The 26743-nt window shown below is 41.6% G+C and overlaps 1 protein-coding gene across 4 annotated transcripts in view; it reads right to left on the reverse strand.

Annotated features, from left to right (window-relative positions):
- slc2a9l2 (solute carrier family 2 member 9, like 2) overlaps window positions 1-26743 on the reverse strand; it is a 374573-nt gene that overhangs the window by 142169 nt on the left and 205661 nt on the right. For all 4 annotated transcript variants that reach the window (XM_073043122.1, XM_073043121.1, XM_073043123.1 and 1 more), the window contains one exon: window positions 22663-22773. In XM_073043122.1, coding sequence (XP_072899223.1) covers window positions 22663-22773 — 111 coding nt within the window. The remainder of the gene's footprint in view (window positions 1-22662; window positions 22774-26743) is intronic.

Raw genomic sequence — 26743 nt, forward strand, 5'->3', positions numbered from 1 at the left:
GCTAAGTTAACAAATTTCACGTCACATGCCGATGATAATAAACCTGATTCTGATTCTGACTCTGACAATATGTAGATAGAGGAGAGGCTGTGCTTAAAAAACACAAAATGCTGGCAGAACTCAGCAGGCCAGACAGCATCTATGGGAGGAGGTAATAACGACGTTTCGGGCCAAAACCCTTCATCAGGAGTGAAGTAACATGGGATGGTCGAGGGGGGGATAAGAAGTGGGGGGAGGGATAAAGTAGAGAGCTGGGAAGTGATAGGCTGGAGGGAAATGGGCTAGGGGGAAGGTGGAGAATTATGGGAAATAAAAGAGAAAGAAAGGTAGGGCTGGGGGGAGAGATTATAGTGAGGGGGGAAAAGAGAGAGAAAGAGAACCAGTCTAAAATAATAGATCGGGATGGGGGTAAGGGTGGGGGGGCAGGGGTATCAACAGAGGTCAGTGAGTTGGATATTCATGCCGGCAGGAAGGAGGCTACCTAGGCGGGAGATAAGGTATTGCTCCATCGACCTGCGTATGGCCTCATCTTGACGGTAGAGGAGGCCATGGACAGACATGTGGGAGTGGTCTGTGGAATTGAAGTGTGTGGCCACAGGGAGATCCTGCCACTGCTGGAGGACCGAGCGCTGGTGTTCGGCAAAACGGTCTCCCAGTCTGCGGCGGGTCTCCCCAATGTATAAATGGCCACATCAGGAGCACCGGATACAGTATATCACCCCAGTTGACTTGCAGATGAAGTGGTGCCTCACCTGAAAGGACTGTCTGGGGCCTGGGATGGTGGTGAGGGAAGAAATGTGGGGGTAGGTGTAGCACTTATTCCGTTTTCACCGATGAGTGCCCGGAGGGAGGTCCATGGGGAGGGATGGGGGGGATGAATGGACAAGGGAGTCACGTAGGGAGTGATCCCTGTGGAAAGGCGAGAGTGGAGGGGAGGGGAAGATGTGGTTGGTGGTGTACTTAATCTGGTATTGGGAAATGAACCTGGTCAGGTGTCAGGTGGGAGAGCATTTTAGAGGTAGTGATCACACAGACAATCTCCCAGATGTAATAGTGGCCAGAGGACCTAGGGTAACGGATGAACTGAAGGAAATTCACAATAGGCAGAAAATGGTGTTGGGTAGACTGATGGGACTGAAGGCTGATAAATCCCCAGGGCCTGATGGTATGCATCCCAGGGTACTTAAGGAGGTGGCTCTAGAAATCGTGGACACATTGGTAATTATTTTCCAATGTTCTATAGATTCAGGATCAGTTCCTGAGGATTGGAGGATAGCTAATGTTATCCCACTTTTTAAGAAAGGAGGGAGAGAGAAAACAGGGAATTATAGACCAGTTAGCCTGACATCAGAGGTGGGGAAGATGCTGGAGTCAATTATAAAAGCTGAAATAGCGGCATGGATTTACGAAGGGATAATCATGCTTGACTAATCTTCTGGAATTTTTGAGAATGTAACTATGAAAATGGACAAGGGAGAGCCAGTGGATGTAGTGTACCTGGCCTTTCAGAAAGCCTTTGATAAGGTACCACATAGGAGATTAGTGGGCAAAATTAGAGCACATGGTATTGCGGGTAGGGTACTAACATGGATAGAAAATTGGTTGGCAGACAGGAAACAAAGAGTAGGTATTAACAGGTCCTTTTCTAGTAACTAGTGGGGTAACGCAAGGCTTTGTGCTGGGACCGCAGCTATTTACAATATACATTAATGATTTAGATGAAGGGATTAAAAGTAACATTAGCAAATTTTCAGATGACACAAAGTTGGGTGGCAGTGTGAAATATGAGCAGGATGTTAGGAAAATGCAGGGTGACTTGGACAGGTTGGGTGAGTGGGCAAATGTACGGCAGATGCAGTTTAATGTGGATAAATGTGAGGTTATCTACTTTGGTGGCAAGAACAGGAAGGCAGATTATTGAATTTTTTGAAGTAGTTACGAGGAATGTTGACGAGGGTAAGGCAGTGGATGTAGTCTATATGGACTTCAGCAAGGCCTTTGACAAAGTTCCACATGGAAGGTTAGTTAAGAAGGTTCAGTCGTTAGGTATTAGTGCTGGAGTAATAAAATGGATTCAACAGTGGCTAGATGGGAGATGCCAGAGAGTAGTGGTGGATAATTGTTTATCGGGATGGAGGCCGGTGACTAGCGGGGTGCCTCAGGGATCTGTTTTGGGCCCAATGTTGTTTGTAATATACATAAATGATCTGGATGATGGGGTGGTAAATTGGATTAGTAAGTATGCTGATGATACTAAGGTAGGAGGTGTTGTGGATAATGAGGTGGGTTTTCAAAGCTTGCAGGGAGATTTATGCCGGTTAGAAGAATGGGCTGAACGTTGGCAGATGGAGTTTAATGCTGAGAAGTGTGAGGTTCTACATTTTGGCAGGAATAATCCAAATAGAACATACAGGGTAAATGGTAGGGCATTGAGGAATGCAGTGGAACAGAGAGATCTAGGAATAACAGTGCATAGTTCCCTGAAGGTGGAGTCTCATGTAGATAGGGTGGTGAAGAAGGCTTTTGGAACGCTGGCCTTTATAAATCAGAGCATTGAGTACAGAAGTTGGGATGTAATGTTAAAATTGTACAAGGCATTGGTAAGGCCAAATTTGGAATATTGTGTACAGTTCTGGTCACCGAATTATAGGAAAGATATCAATAAATTAGAGAGAGTGCAGAGACGATTTACTAGGATGTTACCAGGGTTTCAGCACTTAAGTTACAGAGAAAGGTTGAACAAGTTAGGTCTCTATTCATTGGAGCGTAGAAGGTTGAGGGGGGATTTGATCGAGGTATTTAAAATGTTGAGAGGGATAGATAGAGTTGACGTGAATAGGCTGTTTCCATTGAGAGTAGGGGAGATTCAAACGAGAGGACATGATTTGAGAGTTAGGGGGCAAAAGTTTAAGGGAAACACGAGGGGGTATTTCTTTACTCAGAGAGTGATAGCTGTGTGGAATGAGCTTCCTGTAGAAGTAGTAGAGGCCAGATCAGTTGTGTCATTTAAGGTAAAATTGGATAGGTATATGGATAGGAAAGGAGTGGAGGGTTATGGGCTGAGTGCGGGTAGGTGGGACTAGGTGAGATTAAGAGTTCGGCACGGACTAGGAGGGCCGGAATGGCCTGTTTCCGTGCTGTGATTGTTATATGGTTATATGGTTATATTACTATCTGAATGGTGTCAAGTTAGGAAAAGGGGAAGTACAATGAGATCTAGGTGTTCTTGTACATCAGTCACTGAAAGTAAGTATACAGGTACAGCAGGCAGTGAAGAAAGCTAATGGCATGTTGGCCTTCATAAAAAGGGAGTTGAGTATAGGAGCAAAGAGGTCCTTCTGCAGTTGTACAGGGCCCTGGTGAGACCCCACCTGGAGTATTGTGTTCAGTTTTGGTCTCCAAATTTGAGGAAGGAGATTCTTGCTATTGAGGGAGTGCAGCGTAGGTTCACGAGGTTAATTCCTGGGATGGCAGGACTGTCATATGTTGAAAGATTGGAGCAACTGGGCTTGTATACACTGGAATTTAGAAGGATGAGAGGGGATCTGATTGAAACATATAAGATTATTAAGGGATTGGACATACTAGAGTTCCCGATGTAACTTGTAAACATGTTCCCGATGTTGGGGGAATCTAGAACCAGAGGCCACAGTTTAAGAATAAGGGGTAAGCCATTTAGAATGGAGTTCAGGAAAAACTTTTTCACCCTGAGAGTTGTGCATCTATGGAATGCTCTGCCTCAGAAGGCAGTGGAGGCCAATTCTCTGGATGCTTTCAAGAACGAGTTAGGTAGAGCTCTTAAAGATAGTGGAGTCAAGGGATATGGGGAGAAGGCAGGAACGGGTACTGATTGTGGATGATCAGCCATGATCACATTGAATGGCGGTGCTGGCTCGAAGGGCCAAATGACCTACTCCTGCACTATTGTCTATTGTTTATTGTCTATAATTTTATCTCTTTTACCATAGCATTGGCATGGGATAGAAACAGACAAGTTAGGAAAGCGTTTAATTGGAGTAAGGGAAATATGAAGCTATCAAGTAGGAACTTAGAAGCATAAATTGGGAACAGATGTTCTCAGTGAAATGTATGGCAGAAATATGCAAATGTTCAGGGGATATTTGCGTGGCGTTCTGCATAGGTATGTTCCAATGAGACAGGGAAAGGATGGTAGGGTACAGGAACCATGGTGTACAAAGGCTGTTGGAAATCTAGTCAAGAAGAAAAGCTTACAAAAGGTTCAAAAAACTTGGTAATGATAGAGATCTAGAGGATTATAAGGCTAGCAGGAAAGAGTTTAAGAATGAAATTAGGAGAGCCAGAAGGGGCCATGAGAAGGTCTTGGCGAGCAGGATTAAGGAAAACTCCAAGGCATTCTACAAGAATGTGAAGAGCAAGAGAATAAGACATGAGAGGATAGGACCAATCAAGTGCGACTGTGGAAAAGTGCATATAGAACCAGAGGAGATAGCAGAGGTACTTAATGAATACTTTGCTTCAGTATTCACTTCAGAAAAAGACCTTGGTGATGTAGTGATGACTTGCAGCAGACTGAAAAGCTTGAGTATGTAGATATTAAGAAAGAGGATGTGCTGGAGTTTTTGGAAGGCATCAAGATGGATCAGTCACCGTTACTGGATGAGATATACCCCAGGCTATTGTGGGAGACGACGATCTTTGCATCATCAATGGGGACAGGAGAAGTTCCTGAGGATTGGAGGGTTGCAGATGTTGTTCCCTTATTCAAGAAAGGGAGTAGAGATCGCCCTGGAAATTACAGACCAGTGAGTCTTACTTCAGTGGTTGGCAAGTTGATGGAGAAGATCCTGAGAGGCAGGATTTATGAATATTTGGAGAGCATCATATGATTAGGAATATTCAGTATGGTTTTGTCAAAGTCAGGTCGTGCCTTACAAGCCTGATTGAATTTTTTGAGGATGTGACATTTATGAAGATGGAGTAGTAGATGTAGTGTATATGGATCTCAGCAAGGTATTTGATAAGGTACCCTATGCAAGACTTATTGAGAAAGTAAAGAGGCATGGGATCCAAGGGGACATTGCTTTGTGGATCCAGAATTGGCTTGCTCACAGAAGGCAAAGAGAGGTTGTAGACGGGTCATATTCTGCATGGAGGTCGGTGACCAGTGATATGCCTCAGGGATCTGCTCTGGGACCCCTTCTCTTTGTGATTTGTGAAGTGGTGGAGGGATGGGTTAGTAAATTTGCTGATGATACAAAGATTGGGGCTGTTGTGGATAAGTGTGGAGGGCTGTCAGAGGTTACAGTGGGACATTGATGGGATGCAGAACTGGGCTGAGAAGTGGCAGATGGAGTTCAACTGACACAACCGATCGACAGATGACACCATAGCCACAGCTCTACACACCATCCTTACACATCTGGAGAAGAGGGATGTTTATGTGAGAATGCTGTTCTTGGACTACAGTTCAGCATTCAACACCATAGCAGCATCCAGGCTCGATAAGAAGCTCAGAGACCATCGGCCTTGACCCTGCCTTGTGCAGCTGGATCCTGGACTTACTGTCAGCAGGTTGTAAGAGTGGGCTCCCTCACCTCCAACCCTCTGACTCTCAATACAGGAGCCCCTCAGGGCTGTGTACTGAGTCCCCTCCTTTACTTCCTGTATACCCATGACTGTATCGCCACCCACAGCTCCAATTTGGTAATTAAATTTGCTGATGACACTACATTGATTGGGCTTATCTCAAACAATAATGAGGTGGCCGACAGGGAAGAAGTCATCTCTCTGACACAGTGGCGTCAAGAAAACTACCTCTCCCTCAATGTCACAAAAACAAAGGAGCTGGTTGTGGATTACGGGAGGAATGGAGACGGGTTAACCCTTATTGACATCAATGGATCAGGAGTTGAGAGGGTAAACAGCTTCAAATTCCTTGGCATCCACCTCACCGAGGACCTCACATGGTATGTACATACCAACTGTGTGGTGAGAAAGGCACAACAGCCTCTTTCACCTCAGACAGTTAAGGAAGTTTGGAATGGGCCCCCAAATCTTAAGAAACTTTTATAGGGGCACAAGTGAGAGCATCCTGACTGGCTGCATCTTTCCTGGTATGGGAACTGTACCTCGCTTAATCACAGGACTCTGCAGAGAGTGGTGCAGACAGCCCAGCACATCTGTAGATGTGAACTTCCCATGATTCAAGACACTTACAATGACAGGTGTGTAAAAAGGGGCCATAGGGTCACTGGGGACCCAAGTCACCCCAACCACAATCTATTCCAGCTGCAACCATTCAGAAAGTGGTACTGCAGCATAAAAGCCAGGACCACCAGGCTCCAGGACAGCCTCTTCTACCCGGCCATCAGACTGATTAACTCACTCTAATTTGAGTGTATTCTATGTTACATTGACTGTTCTATTTATTATAAATTACTATGATTGCACATTGCACATTTAGATGGAGACGTAACGTAAAGATTTTTACTCCTCATGTATGTGAAGGATATAAGAAGTAAAGTCAATTCAATTCAAACCAGATAAGTGTGAGGTGGCTCATTTTGGTAGGTCGAATATGATGGCAGAATTTAGTATTAATGGTAAGACTATTGGCAGTGTGGAGGATCAGAGGGATCTTGGGGTCCGAGTCCATAGGACGCTCAAAGCAGCTGCGCTGGTTGACTCTGTGGTTAAGAAGGCGTATGGTGTATTGGCCTTCATCAACCATGGGATTGAGTTTAAGAGCCAAGAGGTAATGTTGCAGCTATATAGGACCCTGGTCAGACCCCACTTGGAGTACTGGTGCTCAGTTCTGGTCACCTCACTACAGGAAGGATGGGGAAACTATAGAAAAGATGCCGAGCAGATTTACAAGGCAAACACGAGGAAATCTGAAGATGCTGGGAATTCAAGCAACACACACAAAATGCTGGTGGAACGCAGCAGGCCAGGCAACATCTATAGAGAGAAGCGCTGTCGACGTTTCAGGCCGAGACCCTTCGTCAGGACAGACCAGCATTTTGTGAGATTTACAAGGATGTTGCCTGGATTGTAGAGCATGATTTATAAGAATAGGTTGAGTGAACTTGGCCTTTTCTCCTTGGAGCGATGGAGGATGAGAGGTGATGTGAAAGTGTATAAGATGATGAGAGGCATTGATCGTGTGGATAGTCAGAGGCTTTTTCCTAGGGTTGAAATCACTAACGTGAGAGGGCACAGTTTTAAGGTGCTTGGAAGTAGGTACAGAGGAGATGTCAGGAGTAAGTTTTTTTACGCAGAGTGGTGAGTGTGTGGAATGGGCTGCCGATGACGGTGGTGGAGGCGGATACAATAGGGTCTTTTAAGAGACTCTTGGACAGGTACATGGAGCTTATGAAAATCGAGGGCTATGGTTAATTTCCAAAGTAAGTACATGTTCGGCAAAACATTGTGGACCAAAGGACCTATATTGTTCCGTAGGTTTTCTATGTTACAAACTCACACAAAATGCTGGAGGAACTCAGCAGGCAGCATCTATGGAAAAGAGTAAACAGACATTTCAGGCCAAGACCCTTCATCAGGAGCATCAACTGTTTGCTCTTTTCCAAAGATATTGTCTGACCAGCTGAGTTCCTCCACCATTTAATGTATGTTCCTTGGATTTCCAGAATCCGCAGATTTTGTTGTATTAGAGAAATTCACTGATGAGTTTACCAAGATCATTCCTGATGAAAATCTAACACATTGTACAGGTGCATCAGTGCATACAGTGGTATGCATAAGTTTGGGCACCCGTGGTCAAAATTTCTGTTACTGTGAATAGTTAAGTGAATAGAAGATGAACTGAACTCTGAAGTCATAAAGTTAAAGATGAAACATTCTTTTCAACACTTTAAGCAAGATTAGTGTATTATTTTTGTTTTGTACAATTTTAGAGTGATAAAAGGAAAGGAGCGCCATGCAAAAGTTCGGGCACCCCAAGAGATTTGAGCTCTCAGATAACTTTTAACAAGGTCTCAGACCTTAATTAGCTTGTTAGAGCTATGGCTTGTTCACAGTCATCGCTAGGAAAGGCCAGATGATGCAAATTTCAAAGCTTTATAAATACCCTGACTCCTCAAACCTTGTCCCAACAATCAGCAGCCATGAGCTCCTTTAAGCAGCTGCCTAGCACTCTGAAAATTAAAATAAATGATGCACACAAAGACTATAAGAAGATAGCAAAGCGTGTTCAGGTAGCCGTTTCCTTAGTTCGTAATGTAATTACGAAATGGCGGTTAATAGGAATGGTGGAGGTCAAGTTGAGGTCTGGAAGACCAAGAAAACTTCCCGAGAGAATTGCAAGAAAGGAAAATCAAAACCATCGTTTGACTGCAAAAGACCTTCGGGAAGATTCAGCAGACTCTGGAGTGGTGGTGAACTACACACTGTGTAGTGTTACGATCCAGCAACAATGAATATATAATTGAGACAGGTTTTTTAGAACAAATAAAACATTTATTAAACACTGCTAAAAAAAAACCCAAAAGTAAACAAACGACTAACTTAACCGGAAGTCAGCTGCGATACGGCAGCTCGAACAGTTCTTAAAGCGAGAAATGCAAACTCAGTTCTTTAAAATAGTATTGCAAAAAGTCCAAGATGATTTACAGTCAGTTAAAGGAGAGACTTTCCTTGAATTAAGTCCTCTTTCACGACGTTACTGCTGATACCAGCCGAAGTATGCTTTGCCGAGGGATTTATGATTGAAGGAAATAAAACGGCTTAAAGGCACTGACCTTTCCTTGGCGAAACTCTGCATCCAACTCTTACTGCTCTCTTTTGGCAAAGCAGGAGTTATCATAGACACAAGTTACTAATTCCTCATACGAGGATTAAATAAAGGTTGAACCTGTTTCACCGTCGACATCAACTTTCCTCGATCTTTCAGCTTCCCGAACTTCGATGAATCTTCACTCTCCGACTGCACTTTAACTGGCAGTATTGTAGCAAAACTGCCGGCAATAACCTTTGACTTAAGGCAGAAAGTAAAACTCCACTTTAAAATAAAACTGCATCATAACATAGAATACGCAGCGAAACGGGAGTGTCTGGCGAATTCAACCATGGACTGCCCTCATCACAGGGAGGGGTTCTCTTGGAAAAAACTATCACATGACCACCCACTGGCGGGAAAATGACGTCACTCCACCATCACAAGACCATTACCTCATGTCCAGCATAGTCTCAATTACATCATGATCATGTGACAGGCACAAGATACCCAAGGTAATGATAACCTAACAGTAGCGACACCTGCACAAATATGACCTTCATGGAAGAGTCATCAGAAGAAAACCTTTCCTGTGTCCTCACCACAAAATTCAGCGTCAGAAGTTTGGAAAGGAACATCTAAACAAGCCTGATGTATTTTGAAAACAAGTCCTACGGATGATGAAGTTAATATAGATGAAGGGTCCCGATGAAGAGTCTCGGCCCAAAACGTTGACTGCTCATTTCCACAGATGCTATCCGATCTGCTGAGTTCTTCCAGCATGTTGTATGTGAAGTTAATATGGAATTTTTTGGCCGCAATGAGGAAAGGTATGTTTGGAGAAAAAAGGGTGCAGAATTTCATGAAAAGAACACCTCTCCAACTGTTAAGCATGAGGGTGGATCGATCATGCTTTGCGCTTGTGTTGCAGCCAGTGGCACGGGGAACATTTCACTGGTAGAGGGAAGAATGAATTCTATTGAATACCAGCAAATTCTGGAAGCAAACATTACACCATCTGTAAAAAAGCCAAAGATGAAAAGAGGATGGCTTCAACAATAGGATAATGATCCTAAACACACCTCAAAATCCACAATGGACTACCTCAAGAGGCGTAAGCTGAAGGTTTTACCATGGCCCTCACAGTCCCCCGACCTAAACATCATCAAAAATCTGTGGGTAGACCTCAAATGCAAGACGGCCCAAGAATCTCAAAGAACTAAAAGTCATTTGCAAGGAAGAATGGGCAAAAATCCCCTAAACAAGAATTGAAAGACTCTTAGCTGGCTACAGAAAGCATTTATAAGCTGTGATACTTGCCAAAGCAGGTGTTACTAAGTACTGACCATGCAGGGTGCCCAAACTTTTGCTTCGGGCCCTTTTCCTTTTTTGTTATTTTGAAACTGTAAAAGATGAAAATAAAAAAGTAATCTTGCTTAAAATATTAAAGAAATGTGTCATCTTTAACTTTATGCCTTTTGGAAATCAGGTCATCTTTTACTCGCTTAACTATTCACAGTTACAGAAATTTTGACCGGGATGCCCAAACTTTTGCATGCCACTGTATGTGTGATGAAGGCAAAGACTGCTTACCAGTAACATATAAATTCAGAGTCAGAAATGATGGTGATGCCAAACAGCCACTGATTGTCCACCTGGGCAGCCGAGATATTGATAACTTACCTTTTTGATGGTTCAGAGTTCGCATTATTGTTTCACGCACAAAATTATTGAAACTACCTTTAGGGTATATGTATAAAGAGTATATGTAATGTAAATGGATTTCATACTGAGACTTAAGAGCCATCCCTAATATTCAAAAAATATTCCCAAATTCAAAACCAAAAACACATATAGTTCAGCCTGGACTATAAAACAAAGCTCTCAACTGCAAAAATCAAAGAACCTGTTTATTCTCCTCCATAGATGCTGCCTTTCTTGCTGAGTATCTCCAGCATACTGTGTGCGTTGCTCAAGATTTCCAGCATTTAAAACTTATTTTTCATCTGTGTGTTGATCCAGGAAAATATCAGTTACAAACTATTTGCCAGTCAGATTTATTCATCAAGATGTTGGGTAAGAGTGAGATCTGATTCTTTCTTCCAGTCTCTAGATTCCAATTAGCTATTTCAAAGGTTAGACAGTTGTTGTGTAGTCACCAAGTGGGAGGGGGCAGTTGCTTCTTATTCAAATTCCTGGGGGAGCTGGACGTTCAGATTCTCGACTGCCTTGGACTCATATTTCATGTTGTCACATAAAGCAAAAACACATTAACAATATGCTCTCCGAAGTTTCTTTTTCAGCTATCTAAAAAGTGAACTAGCTGATAATGGCATTTTGAAGAACAGGTGCCTGGTGGACCAACAGAGTTTAAAGACAAGAGATTCAGCAGGAAATCTGGAGTATTTCCCGATGACCAGCGATTTTAATTCCAATCCCCATTCCAACATCTCAGTCCGTGGCCTCTTCCACTGTCACAATGAGGCCACTGTCAGGTTAGAGGAGCAACACCTCATATTTCATCTCGGTAGTCTCCAACCTGATGCATGAACATCGATTTCTCCACCTTCCAGTCTTTGGAACATTTATTTTCCCCCTACCCTTTCCTCTTCTTAAATTCCACTCTGTCCCCTCTTACTTCTCCTAACCTACCTATCAACTCCTCCTCTTTCCTTTTCTCCCCTGGTCCACTCTCCTCTCCTATTTGATTTGTTCTTCTCCAGCCTCCTGTCACCTCCCAGATTCTCACTTCATCCCCCTTCCCCACCCAAATAGCTTCACCTATCATAGGCAAACACGGGGAAAATCTACAGATGCTGGAAATTCAAGCAACACACACAAAATGCTGGTGAAACGCAGCAGGCCAGGCAGCATCTATAGGGAGAAGCGCTGTCAACATTTCAGGCCGAGACCCTTCGTCAGGACAGTCCTGATGCAACTGATGACAGTCCTCGACAGTCCTGATTTAGTATCTTGGCCCAAAATGCCGACTGTTCATTCATTTCCATAGATGCTGCTGGACCAAAAAAAATGGTTGTTGAAGGATGGACCACAGGCCATGCACAGATGAGAAAAACTGAAGTGAGGCCCTCAAAATCATTTAAATTATTTTGAGTAAATGCCTAGAATTATTGTCATAATGCAGTTTTCTTTTCAATCTAGACAGAAAAACATCACTATTTTGAATGCCACCAAATTGTGAGCATAAGCTCATAAGACATTGGAGCCGAATTAGGCCATTCAGTCTGCTCCGCTATTCCATAATGGCTGATCTGGATCCCACTCAACTCCATACTCCTGCCTTCTTGCCTTATCCTTTGATGCCTTGACCGATCAGGAAACAATCAACTTTCGCCTTTAATAATACCCACGGACTTGGCCTCCAATGCAGTCTGCGACAGAACATTTCACAAATTTACTATTCTCTGGCTAAAAAAAGTTCCTCTTTACCTCTGTATAAGGGGTTGTCCCTCAGTTTTGAAGCTGTGCCCCTCTAGTTCTGAATACCCCCACCATAGGAAACATCCTTTCCACATCCACTCTATCTAGTCCTTTCAATATTCAGTAGGTTTCAAGAGATTCCCCTCCTCCCCACATTCTCCTAAACTCCAGTGAGTACAGGCCCAAAGCTGCCAAACACTCCTCATGTGTTAATCCCTTAATTCCCAGAAGCATCCTTGTGAACCTTCTCTGGATTCTCTCCAATGACAACATATTTTCAGAAATATGGGGCCCAAAACTGTTGACAATTTAAGTGCAACTGTTGTGTTTTATAAAGCCTCAGCATTATCTCCTTGCTTTCATATTCTATTCCCCTTGAAATAAAAGCCAACATTGCACTTGCCTGTAAATTAACCTTCCAGCATTCTTGCACGAGGACTCCCAAGTCCCTCTGTATCTCTGATGTTTGAAGCTTCTCCCCATTTAGATAATAGTCTGCACTATTGTTCCTTTTACCAAAATGCATCATTATACATTTCCCAACACTGTATTCCATCTGCCACTTTTTTGCCCATTCTTCCAATTTGTCTGAGTCCTACTGCAATCGCATTGCTTCCTCAGCACTACCATCCCTCCACTCATCTTCATATCATCTGCAACTTTGGCACAAAGCCATCAATTCCAATGCTGAATTACCTAGACCCAGCCTTTAAAAACAGGATATATTTTGAGCACATTGAATAAAATGAGAATCTCAAATCTAAAGGGCAAATACAGAGTTAATCAAATGTAAAATAACAATATATAGTTAATGGCAGGACCCTCAAATGTGTTAATGTACAGAGCAACCTGCTATCCAAGTCTATAGCCAACAGAAAGTGGCTGCACAACTTAAAGGGCAGCAAAGAAGGCATGGAGTGTGCTTCCTTTACTAGTCAAGGTGCTGAGTTTAAGAGTTAGAAAGTTATATTGCAGCTTGAGAAAAATCAGTTTCGGCAACATCAAGCAATCAATTCTGGTTGCTTCATTACATGAAGGATGTGGACACTCTTGCTACGGAACAGTAGATATTTGTCAGGATGCCGCCTGGATTACAGGGCATGTGCTATGAGGGCAGTTGGTCAAACTTGTGCTGTTTTCTCTGGAGGGGCAAGTAAACAACATCCATTGACTCTCCTTTCTCAGCTCCGCCTGTTACGTTATTTCCCCAAAGAATTCCAACAGAAATCAGGCAAGATTTCTCCTTAAATCATCTGGCTTCTACCCTCTGCCTTTCTAGTCCTGATGAAGGGTCTCAGTCTGTAATGTGGACTTCCATAGAAGCTGCCAGACCTGCTGAGTTCTTCCAGCATTTTGCGTGTGTTGCTCAAGATTTCCAACATCTGCAGAATCTCTTGTGTTTATGAGTTAAAATGATGGCGGGTTGATGATATTGCACGGGGATCTGTGAGCTTGAGAATTTAAAAGCACTAAGTGTTCCTGAGGGCAAACATTATAAATGTCCCAGAGTGGTCAGAAAATGGAGAAACACAGTGCCATGCTAGTCAAGGAATAAATCATTGCTACTGATGCTGGAGGAGATCTGGGCAAATATTCAGCTTTGTAGGGTTTTGTTGTTTGTGGAGTTACTGAATGAATTGAATACTGAAAAAGGGGTCTGGTTAGTAATCTGCAAAACAAAAGAGTTTACAGGTAGTAATTACATGATGGCCTCTACTGATATTAACAACTAATGCTCTACTGACAACATTAGAGTTCTTCCTTGGCCCAGGAGGAACGATGGTTCATTTAGCTGTATACATCAGCATGGCTGAATGGCAATTAAACTTGAACGGGACCACACAGATGGAGTGTTAGGTGCTAAGCAAAGAACAAAAAGTGCAAAGGTCTGTATCTGAAGAGGTTCCAGAAATGTGTGGGGTGTAATATACTGTATAAACTTGCCATAAAAGGCAATTATTTTGAAGGAGCTGGGTTCAATACAACTAGAGATTCAATGTTTTAACAAAAGAACTACCAGTGGGTATACTTCATCTTGCACTGCTTTCAATGGCACGGACTAGCATTCTTTTTATTCCATCACATCATTTTCCTTTCTACTTCATTTCTTGCATGGAACCGAGAAGCACCTGACAATCTCTCTTTTCCTCACTGAGAAGATCATCAACCTGAAATGTTAATTTTACTTCTCTCTCTGGGGACATGGCCTTACCTACTGAGTATTTGGAGCATTTCTCTTTCCCAGCATCTATGTTATTTTGCTCACCTCACACCCAACAAAACTATCAGTCACACATCTTGGCAATGCTTCTTCAACATTGTCCATACACCAATTTTAACCATCGTTATTACATCCTGCTCTATTTTCACCTCACACTCCATGCACAGTTTGCAGAAAGTTCACACTTCTGCTTATGTTTTCAGCTGCAATTGACTCTCTTAAAGTAGGACAGGGCAGCAAATAGAGTAGCTGAGATACCAAGGTAGCAGGGGTGGGTGGTCAGAGATCCAAAATCATTGTTCCAGCTAAATCCTAGGTGTCATTTACCAGGCCATGATTATGAGAATCAGGTAAAATGTGTGTGAGGGCTTACCTGAGCAGGGCACTAGAAAACTTTAAAAATTGTAGGGTTGGTTTAATGTATCTCAAGGCAGGCAATAAGACAATTCTAGACAATGACTGTTGATGCTGATGGGCTCAGGACAGGGGAGCAGATAGGCCATGAGTAATTGGTAGGTGTCTGTATGACAAACTTAGGCAGCGTGTAGCATCCCAACATATTACGGGAGACGCTTCTTGGCATGAACTGCATCGCTTATCTACTAACTTTAGGTAGGCCAGGTGTTGCTAAAGCTGCTTTTGGAGTAGAAGCTCCCATTAGTAAAATCTCTTGTTAAAAGTAGTGAAAATGATGTACCAGCAACGTAGCATTAAGATCTCTCTGTTATTTTAACTACTTATTGTCTTTATCTTCATTGGGTGGCCAAGTTTAAGGTCATGTGTGGATGCACCGAACCAAAATTCCCATTCATAACTTTAAAAGATGAAGTCCCCAAGAAATGGATACATGCTTGAAAAAAAATTCAAGCAATTTCAAGGAGCTTCCACCAAGAATCAGAATCAGGTGTAATATCATTGGCATACGGTGTGAAATTTGTTGTTATGTGGCAGCAGCACATTGTAATATGCAACTGTAAATTACAGTAAATATATATAATATACACACACACACACACACACACACACACACACAAAGTTAAATTAAATAAGTCCTGCAAAAAGAGAAATAAAAAGCAGTGAGGTAGTGTCCAAAGGTTCAATGTCCATTCAGAAATCTGATGGCATAGGGGAAGAAGAGTCATGCTATTTAAAGCTCTTTCATTTTTACCAAATTTACCTAAAAGTAAATCTATGGATATTGATCATATGATTTGCATTATTTTAATATATTTTCATGCTTTTTAAATTATAAACTTTAAAACCAGCTCTTTATATTAAATAAGTCTATTGGAATGCATAATTATCAATTAGTAATAGAAAGTCATAATAACCCATTTTAAGTGGAGTAGAATAATAATCCATGTAAATACAGTAGAATGATTATCTGAAGAGACTGTACAAGCCAAAATGTCTGGTGGTGTCAAAACGAACCCACAGTTGTGTGTCATCACCATTCTGTTTCAGAATGATCTAGTAGGCGTTGCAGCAAATTACTGCCTCAATGATAATTTTGTTCCAAGCTGCTTTCCATTAAATAATCACTTAAAGCTTGGAATATAACAGATACAAGTCTGCAATTCTAGATAAACTTAACTAAGTAAAATACATGAGCTTCTGTATGAAGCTTTCTCTTCATGTACAACACAGTTTGTCATGTAGAGAGTGGTTGTTATCCTGTGATTTCCAACGGAAACGGTACCACCCATTCAATGGGACGGTTACATGTCCTAGGGAGGCATTAGGGGAAACAGAAGTTGTCATGGGGGGCAAGCATGATCCTTGTGGGGGAGGGGGGTAAGGTGGTAAGTGGCATTCTAACTTGGGGCAGAAGACCTGACCGACTGTTAGTAGAGAGGCACTTTCAACAAAAAGGAAGAGGCACCGGAACACATAAAGAACCATAGCTCTGCAGGTGGTAGGCACCTGTCGTCCCAATGCATCTGAAACTCGGAAATCTCATCTGACCTTACCAACCAAACAGACGTTATTGGGGATGCATAAATTAGCAACCAGGGTGCCCAACAGTTCCCCTTGTCTCGCAGCACAGAATGAGTTCACGCTATTTAACAGCTGGTAAGTCAAGTACGCCCTCTCAACTTTCTCTACAAATCTATAGAAAACAGGTCACGCAACAATACCGCGCAGACCGGAACCAAACGGTGAATTAGAGCCAATCAGTGAACCTGCCAACCCCACAGATTACTCTTGAGGTGTTCAAAGTGATCTTAACTTCATATAATGTGGTCAAGAACTATCTTTGGGTGTTATGAGCTCCTACGTGATTGGACAATTGTGCTACCTGGAACAGTATCAAGGTAGCTGGCTGAACACCACCTCTATTCGGACTAACATTCAGATTCCAATCTGAATCATTGTCAACGTAAATTTTGCTGTTGTGATCATCATCTTTGCCTCGCCGTTCCTTTGTGTGTCGCTACCATCATTCCATCCATGTCAACTGACTGCTGTCGTCAAATCCAATAGGCATTTCAGTTTGTGTTAATTTTTAATTTTAATTTAGCCCCATCTATGAGTCTGAAGGCAGTGAAGCCCTGAACTCTAATCCCGCTAAGAAACAGAAACTACAGAAAGTGCATCATACAATGTTACATTCCTGGAGTATGGCTTTATTCTGTTCCCATCAGATCAGCAATGCCCCACATGTCTTATTTGTAATAGCTGTACTGTCTAATGAAGACATCAAGATTGCAGGACACTCTGAAAAGGCTACTTTTAGTATTACTCAGTTCCAGATGATGAAAGAAGCATTTGAAAAGTGTAGCACACTCAAGTCATTTGCCAAGAAAACTAAAAATTACCTTGATAGTGGTCTCATTGCTTCTTATAACATTTCCAAAATGATAGAAAAGTATGGAATATCTCATACAATTGGCAAATGATTAAGAATGACTACTGTATCAGAAGTGCTCACCACCATTCTCAAAATGGATACCAGTACTTCAAAATCGATTCCTCTGAGTAATATCTCTGTAGCTCATCATATTGACAAAATGAATGAAGACATTGAGTATCAACCAGGCACAGAGCTACAAAAAATAGAGTTTGGGATACACCTTAATGAGTCAACCATGCGAGACAATGGAGCATTGCTAATAGTGCATGCACGGTTTATCAAAAATGGAAAAGTTTATGAAGAGATTCTCTTTTGTAAAAAGTTTAAAACAACTATCAGGAAATCAATCTACAATGACCTCAAAATGTACAAAAGTATTCCAATTAGGAACATGATTTCTTGTACAACAGATGGAGCACCATATATGACAGGTCACCATGCTGATTTAATGGCATTTATGAAAAAAGAAATTCCAAGTTTGTTCGCGATCCATTGTATAATTTATTGTCAGCACCTTGCAGCCAAAAACCTTAGCCAGTGTCTTTTTTTAAGCATGACTCTTGTAATATCTGCTATCAACAAAATTAAAGCTTATCCATTAAATAGTAGAATATTTGACCAGATACGCCAAGAAGACGATGAAGAGTTCCAACACTACTTCTTCACACTGAAATGCATCGGCTGTCAAAAGGCTGTTGCTTAAAATATTTCTTGGACCTTTTTCTCTTGGACAGTTTGGTTGAATTTTGCTCAACATCGACTGGATGGCATCTGTTAGTCTCGCGAGACCATGGATCTGCGCCTGGAAAGTCTTGCTTCAGCCTCTCCAGGGTGCAGGCCTGGGCAAGGTTGTATGGAAGACCAGCAGTTGCCCAAACAGCAAGTCTCCCCTCTCCAAGCCACCAATGTTGTCCAAGAAAGGACAAGGGCCATTACAGCTTGGCACCAGTGACGTTGCCAGAGCAAGGTTGAAAGCAACGTTGGACTGCCTTAGAGACTCCAGCTCCGGATTTGTCCTTAGGGTTTACTCCCTAAGACTTTCCCATAAGTGGGTATGGCCGCAAGGCAGCAGAGGTTTGAAATCAGAGTTTTCCCTCTGTTAGATGGACTGCCTTCCCAGGCTGACGAGCTCCATCTACCTGAAGCAAAATCGACTAGAGCTTAGCAAATAAGACTGAACTTCTACGTGGAGATGTGGCATACCTGGCTGATCTGTATGACAAAGTGAACATTCTAAATATGAAACTGCAGGGTGAGAATTTCAATTTAATTCAGACAAAAAGTGCTGTGCCCACTTTTATTGGAAAATTGTAAATATATAAGCAAAACATTGGGAGAAGAATGTTCTCATAGTTTCCCTGCATGGAAAGTATGGCACTCTTCTTCACAGACGATGATTTGCAAGAGTACTGCTTACACCTGCAGTCACTTAAGAAGGATTTTCAGAATTGATTCAAGGATTTGAATGATCTATAAATTCCAGACTGGGTAATTAATCCATTTCTTTGCAAAGTGGAAGAACAGGAAGACAACTTGTAAGAAGAAATGATCAAAATTCAGAATGCTGAAGAAACAAAATGGCTTTTCAAAAATGTCAGCTTTTGTGTCTGAGACTGTCATGCTAAGTTTCCTGGTCTTTGAAGATGACCCAAACTGTTCTTTGTTTCATTTCCATCCTCCTATCTTGTTGAAAGAGGCTTTACTGCAGTGAACCAGATACTCATAGAAAACAGAAACCACTTGGACATTGTTATGCATGGGAACTTACGGCTTTTGCTGTCACAAGTTGAACCAGTTATTTCAATTCTTGCTAAAAAAAACCATCAAGCTCAAGGATCACATTGATATCAAAGCTGCTGTACAGTGCACAGATACTGTGTAAGCTAGTTTAAAGACAAATGAAAATTTAAAGCAGAATCATTTTTCTCATGTTAGCATATGCTAGACATGTTTTTACACTATGGAAAGTATATTGTGTCTAAGAGGGGCACTGTTAAGTATGAAGGTGCTTTAGGAGGATGTTGACAAGTATGAAAGGACTTGGGGGATGTTGGGCTAAAAATGGTTGGGAAGCACTGCTGTAGTAAAAGCTCCTGAGGGTACCGGTAATAACTGTGTTTCACCAAGAAAATCAGATCTAATGTACAATATTTACCCTCTTCCACAGACACCAAAATGAAAGTGATCCTTTGATCCAGGCCAACTATCAAGCACCCATGTCTGTGACACTCATTTTACACAAATCCTATTTTAAGACATTACCATCAGACCCACCCCCCCAGACTCTACCTTCTACCTGCACACTAGGGGCAATTAGCCCATTGACCCATGCATCTTTGGAATATGAGAAGAAATCAGAGCAACCTGAGGAAATCCAGTGCAACGACAGGGAAAACATGCAAACCCCACAAAGACAGCAGTGGAGGATTTAATTTGGGTGAGTAGCATCTGAGGCAGTAACTCTACTTGCTGCATTAATGCATGTTTTGTTTCCTGGTATCTAGGTATCACTGGTGAAGGCAGCAATTACTGCTGTTCCCTTGTTGTCCTTGGGAACATTTATTGAACAGCCGTAATGCTTCTGATGCAGTGGTTCCCCAATGTTGCTGGGTAGGGAACCACTGACAATAACGAGACAGCAGGATACACACCCACGACAGGAAACATCCTCCCCACATCCACTCTATCAAGATGGAATGATTACCTATCACTGAGATGTGTGCTAATCAGGAGAGCTAATATTTCCAAGTCCTTTCTGTACTTGACCTTCTCGGTGGCAGAGCTCGTGGGTTTTGTATGTGTGCAGGTTTCAGAATAGCTAATGTGAATGACTGCTATTTATATATAGATGGCACATAGTATTACCATGCTGCAATAGTTACATATTCTACAAGTGCCTCCAATTACCAGCCCAGATCATTAGAACAAACCTGTCTTCTCAAAGCTTCTATTTGTGAACTAATTGCAGCATTATCTCCATTGCTTAGCCTTGTTGAAGCTTCACTCTATTGGGAAGAGCACTTTCAAAGTCTTAAATGTTCTTGCAGTCAAGATTTGTCTGTTTCATAAACTAATACTACCTTGTGGCAAAGTTTCTTCCGATTTGTGTACACTACCATTTATTTGTAAATAAATAAATTCAAAATGATAAGAAAAACATCACTTCTGTATTAACAGTAGTTTGCGGCAGCTAATATTGCACTCTTTTGAGTGATAGGTTATCATTCCATATGAAAGGAGTGCACAGTTCCTATAGTGGGGAAGTCTAGGATTGGAGAATACAGCCTCAGAATCGAGGGACGTGAATATAGAACGGAGATGAGGAGGAATTTCTTTAGCCAGACGGTGGTGAATCTGTGGAATTCATTGCCACAGATGGCTGTGGAGGTCAGGTCATTGAATATATTTAAAGATTGACAGGTTCTTAATAAGTCAGGTCATTAAGAGTTATGGGAAGAAAGCAAGAGAATGGGGTTGAGAAGGATAATAAATCAGCCATGATGGAACGGCAGAGCAGACTTGATGGGCCAAATGGCCTAATTCCGCTCCTATCTTTATCTTCTGTTCCTAATAATCTTAATAGATGTCTGAATGCATTTTGCATCATAACCAGCTTGTTTTTATTTCCTTGGTTTAAATTAGAACACATACCCTAGTACAACACACAGTGTGTGGTGTAAATGTCTAATAGCAGGAAGAGAGACCCCGATGATCTTCTCAGCTGACCTCACTATTCAAGGAAAAGAACACAGATTCCCTTTTCCTTACATAGAGAGCATCAGTACCCACCCCCCCCCCCCCCACAATGCTATAGCACAAAAGAAACCAGGAAAGACATCATAAATCAGCCAACGCACACTCAGAAGCCTAACAAGATCTCCAGACGCCGAGTTGTCCAGGAACTGAAGCCTGGATATGATTTTCCTAGCACAGATCTTCCGTGACCATTCACCTTGACTTCTTTATTTTTTATTCTCCGGAGAACTGGTGATTAGGGCACAACCCTTTCACTCTTTCAACACTCTTAGGGACTGGAAATGCCGACGCAAGCCCCTGCTTCCTACCCTCTCAGGGTCTTTGAGCACTGCTGCCTGCCTTTTTGATCCCAGACCTGTTGCTCCAGTCTAAGTAGCGCACTCAATGGGTCTCTGTGGAGGCTCCAATGCAGAGACAAAAAGTGGAGAAATGGAAATACACCATACCCAAAGACAGCAGTTTCCTAAGTGAACAGAATATCAGGGTGTTTCTTTGTAATTTCTCCAGAACAATAAAGCATGACAAATTTCATTTACCAATTTTCTAAAAACAAGTTGCACAACAGATGAAATCACTCTACACATGTCCTATACACAACAGTTCAGGTTGAAAGAGGAACTGGAAATACCCACCAGAAATTCACAAATTCTGTCCTTTTTCATACATTTATGGCCACTTTATCAGTTACACCTTCTCGTTAATGCAAATATCTAATCAGCCAATCACATGGCAGCAACCTGATGCATCAAAGCATGCAGACATGGTCAAGAGATTCATTGTTGGTGCGTGGTGGTTTGAATATCTCAGAAACTGCTGATCTCCTGAGATAATCATGCAAAACAGTCTCGAGAGTTTACAGAGCATAGTCTAAAAGACAAAAACCATCCAGTGAACGGCAGTTTTGTGGGTGAGAACGCTGTATTAATGAGAGAGGTCAGACGAGAAAAGCCAGACTGGTTCAAACTGACAGGAAGGTGACAGTGGCTCAAATAACCATGTGTTACAATAATGGTGTGCAGAAGAACATCTCTGAATGCGCAACAGGTTGAATCTTGAAATGGATGGGCTTCAGCAGCAGAAAACCACACCAAGTTCCACTCCATGGCCACTTTATTAGGCACACCTGTAGGAAGTGGGCACTATGCGTATTTTATGACTTGTGATTAAAAAAACATAAAAATTCAAACCCATAGAACTAAAAACATGACACTGTTAATTCACTTTCATGGCATCACTGTTTGCATCTTATATGAATCAAACTACAGGTGACTGATGGGGTTGGTAGTTGTGGTGCAAAGGTTTGCAACCTCAACTGTTGTCAAGACAAACACTTATCAGAGAACTAACACAATACCTGTAGGTAAATGTTTTAAAAATGAAAACTTGTCTGCAAAATGTCAGATAAAGGAAATGTAATAAGATTTTAAAGGGGAAAAACACAACAAAATATAAAAAAGAGGTAATTTTCCTTTATCACATTTACATGACTTTTAGCAGGTTAACTAACTAAACAGTTTACTTTTAAATCCACTTTTGGTGTCATTCTGCCAGCCAGAAGCTCACAAAATTAAGCATACACAAAACAACAACCACAAATACTTTGCAATGTTTTAACAAGAGATACTTCATCACATCTGGTTGAGTCAACACTCTTTAGATTTAAACTCTACTCACTGAAAGAACTGAAGCCACAATCTCAACGCCACCGGTGCTCAGAGTGAGGTATGGGATGTGATCCTCCCTTATGCCTGCGTCTTTAAAGATACTATTTGTGTAAAACCAAATCTGCAAATGATGAAAGGACAAATAAACACATCAGATTGGAAACAACAATCTAAAGGCATTCAAAGAACATGGTGCCTCCAGTGGAGAATTAAGCAAATAGCATCACCTCCCTGGTGCTCAACTTTTTTGGGAAAAGACTAGATTGACAGCATATTTTAATTACAGCACACATACCAAAACCTAGATATTTAAATGAAGACATGATTATAATGTTTATCACATCTTAGTTCATTTTCAGAGTGCTGCCAAACAGGATAATAATGGTTTCCCTATGTGAAATTCAGTGAATAATAACTAGTCTTTTTATGTGTTTTCTATAATTTGTTTGAAGTTGTATTTTTTAAATTTATTTCCTATTCCTGGAAACTCAATACTATAATTTTTAAACCTGAACATTACCTTAGCCTGGAATTCAAAGTATCTTTGTTTTACAAATAAATTCCACTTTGCAAAGATTATTCATTAACTTAATATTTTTACTTCTATCAAAAAGAGCTTTTTTTCAGGTATTTTTCCCAATTATATACCTTGCTAAATCATCTTTACTCATTTGCTCGTATTTAGTTTTGACCAAATTATCATCTAGTTCTCCATTTGAGTACAACCATCTAATCTCAGGCAAGTGTCTTTGTTCTGCATATTTGTGATTATAAATTGAGGAATTAGTGCCATAGAACATTACACCACAGAAACAGGTCCTTCAGCCCATCTAGTCCACACTGAAATATTAATTAGCCTAGTCCCATCAACCCAAACACAGACCATAGCCCTCCATACCCTTCTCATCCATGGACTTCTCCAAATTTCTCTTAAAAGCTGAAATTGAACCCGCATCCACAACCTCCTCTGGCTGCTTGTTCTACATTCTCACCATCCTCCGAGTGAAGAAATTCCCACTCATGTTCCCTTAAACATTTCACCTTTCACCCTTAACCCACGATCTTTAGTTCTAGTATCACCCAAACTCAGTGGAAAAAGCTTGCTTGCACTTATCCTATCTAACCTCTCATAATTTTGCATACCTCTATCATATCTCCCATCGCATGCTCTACGGAATAAAGTCCTAACCTATTCAACCATTCTCTATACCTCAGGTCCTCCAGACCTGGCAACATCCTTGTAAATTTTTGCTGCACTCTTTCAAACTTATGTACATCTTTCCTTTGGGTATGTGACCAAAACTGCACACAATACTCCAAATTTGGTCCACCAATGTTTTCTAAAACATACCATTCCAACTCATGTACTTAATACTTTGATTTTTGAAGGTGAAAAGCATTACAACCCCATCTACCTGTGACACTATTTTCAAGGAATTAACGATCTATATCCCCAGATCCCTCTGTTCTACTGCACTCCTCAGTGCCCTACTGCTCAACAAGCAAGTCCTACCCTGGTTTGTCTTCCCAAAGTGTAACACCTCACACTCATCTGCATTAAATTCCATCTGCCATTTTTCAGCTGGTCCAGATCCCACTACAAGCTTTAATTGTCTTCCTCACTATCCACTGCACTCCCAGTCTTGGTGTCATCCACAGATTTGCACCAATTTATTGTGAGGATCATGCTTTTTGATTTCTCAAGTGTCTTCAATACCATAAGGCCTCATTGCTGGGGGAAAGCTCCACTCACTGAAGGTTGGTGCTTCCATTGTATCCTGGATAATGGATACTGTTTGTGCACTTTCAGAGCCGTGTGTCAGACATGGTTGTAAGCAGCACTGGGGCCCCACAAGAGACTGTATTAGCTCCTTTCCTGTTTACCCTGTATACTTCGGAGTTCAGATATGATACTGAGTCATGTCATCTGCAGAAATTCTCTGATGACTCAGCAATAGTTGGGTGTACAAAGGGAGGACAGGAGGATGAATACAGGGCCCTGGTGTAGGACTTTGTCAAATGGTGCAAGCTGAATCATCTACAGCTCAACATCAGTAACACAAAAGAGATGGTGATGGACTGTTGGCATCACCCACTACATGGGTGATGCCAACAGGCTCGCTCAATAAACTGATTAGAAAGGCTGGTTCTGTTATAGGAGTCAAACTGGACACACTGGAGGCTGTGGTAGAACAAAGTACCCTACGGAAAATCCTGGCAATTCTGGACAATGTTTCTCACCCTCTGCATACCACATTGGCTGAACAGAGAAGCACTTTTAGTAATAGACTAAGACAATTGTGCTGCTCCAAAAAGCGCTATATGAGGTGATTCTTACCCTCAGCCATTAGGCTCTATAATGAGTCAACCTATAGCCGACTTCTCCTGTTAGATTGTTTGTGGTAACTTATTTTTTTATTCTTCTACTTCTCTTCTAATATTTATATATATGCACTTGTAATGCAACTGTGACACTAATTCCCTTTGTGATCAATAAGATATCTATCTATCTACCATGTCTGTGCAACACTACTAGTCACAGGCATTCAAATCAGAGAGGCAACCATCTACTACCACTCGCTGGGTTCTCCCACAAACCCGATGTCTAATCCAATTTATTATCTCATTTTGAATACCAAGTAACTGTATCTACTTGACCATTCAAAGGCCTCGTTTAAGTCCATGTAGAGAGCATCCACTGCCTTTCTTTCATCAACTTCCTGTTAATCATCTTGCAAAACTCTGTAAGGTTGTTTAGACATGACCTACCACATACAAAGCCATGTTGACTATCCCTAATCAGTCCTTGTCTATCCAAATACTTTATATCCAGTCCCTTAGAGTAACTTCCAATAACTTTCCCACTACTGATGTCAGTCTCATTGGCCTATAATTTCATGTTTTATCTTTGAAAGTCTTTCTTAAATAGTGGAACAACTTTAGCTATCCTCCAATCCTCTGGTATCTTACCTATCGCTAAAGATGATTTAAATATCTCTGCTAGGGCCCCTGTATTTGCTGCACTTGCCTTCACAGGAACTAAGTGAACACCTTGACATTTATCCACCCTAATTTACCTCAAGACAGCAAACACCTCCTGCTCAGTAACCTGGACAGGGTCCATGACCTTGTTGCTGCTTTGCCTGATTGCTATAAACGCTGTATGCATTTCCTAGGTAAATACAGATGCAAAAAAAATCCATTTAAGATCTCCCCCATCTCTTTAGCTCCATGCATATACAGCATCATCACTCTGATTTTCCAGAGAGCTTATTTTGTCCCTTGTTATCATTTTGCTCTTAATATAACTGTAGATGCCCTTGTGATTCTCCTTCACTTTGCCTGTTACAGCAACCCCATGCCTTCTTTTAGCCTCTTGATTTCCTTCTTAGTGTTCTCTTGAATTTCTAATACTCCTCAAATACCTCATTTACTTTTTCCTGCCCATATCTGGAATGATGTTTTTTCTTTTTCTTAACCAGGGCCTCAATATCTCTCTAAAACCAAAGTTCCCTAAACCTGTTATCCTTGCCTTTTATTTTGAAAGGAACCCACAATCTCGATACACTCAAAAATGTCATTTTTGAAGGCCTACCACTACCAATTACAACTGCCAGAAAACAGCCTGTCCCAAGTCACACTTACCAGATCCTTCCTGATATCATCAAAATTGGCCTTTCCCCAATTTAGAATCTCAACCAGAGGACCAGACCTATCCTTCTCCATAATTATCTTGAACTAATGGCATTATGATCACTGGATGTAAAGTGTTTCCCCACACAACCCTTCTGTCACCTGTCCTGTCTCATTCCCTATTTGGGGATCTAGTGTTGCACCCTCTCTAGACAGGACCTCTGATAACATTTGACAAACTCTATCTCATCCAGCCTTTTTACAGTATGGGAGTCCCAGTTAATATGTGGAACATTAAAATCACCTATCACAATTTTATGTTTCTTGCAACAGCCTGCAATCCCTCTACAAATTTGCTCCTTTAAATCCCACAGACTGTAGGATGGTCCATAATATAATCCCATTAACATGGTCATATGTTGTGATATTGACACAATGTTTTCCAGTTCACATGGAAC

The sequence above is a fragment of the Hemitrygon akajei genome, chromosome 4 (genome assembly GCF_048418815.1).
Source record: "Hemitrygon akajei chromosome 4, sHemAka1.3, whole genome shotgun sequence".
Classification (NCBI taxonomy): Eukaryota; Metazoa; Chordata; class Chondrichthyes; order Myliobatiformes; family Dasyatidae; genus Hemitrygon; species Hemitrygon akajei.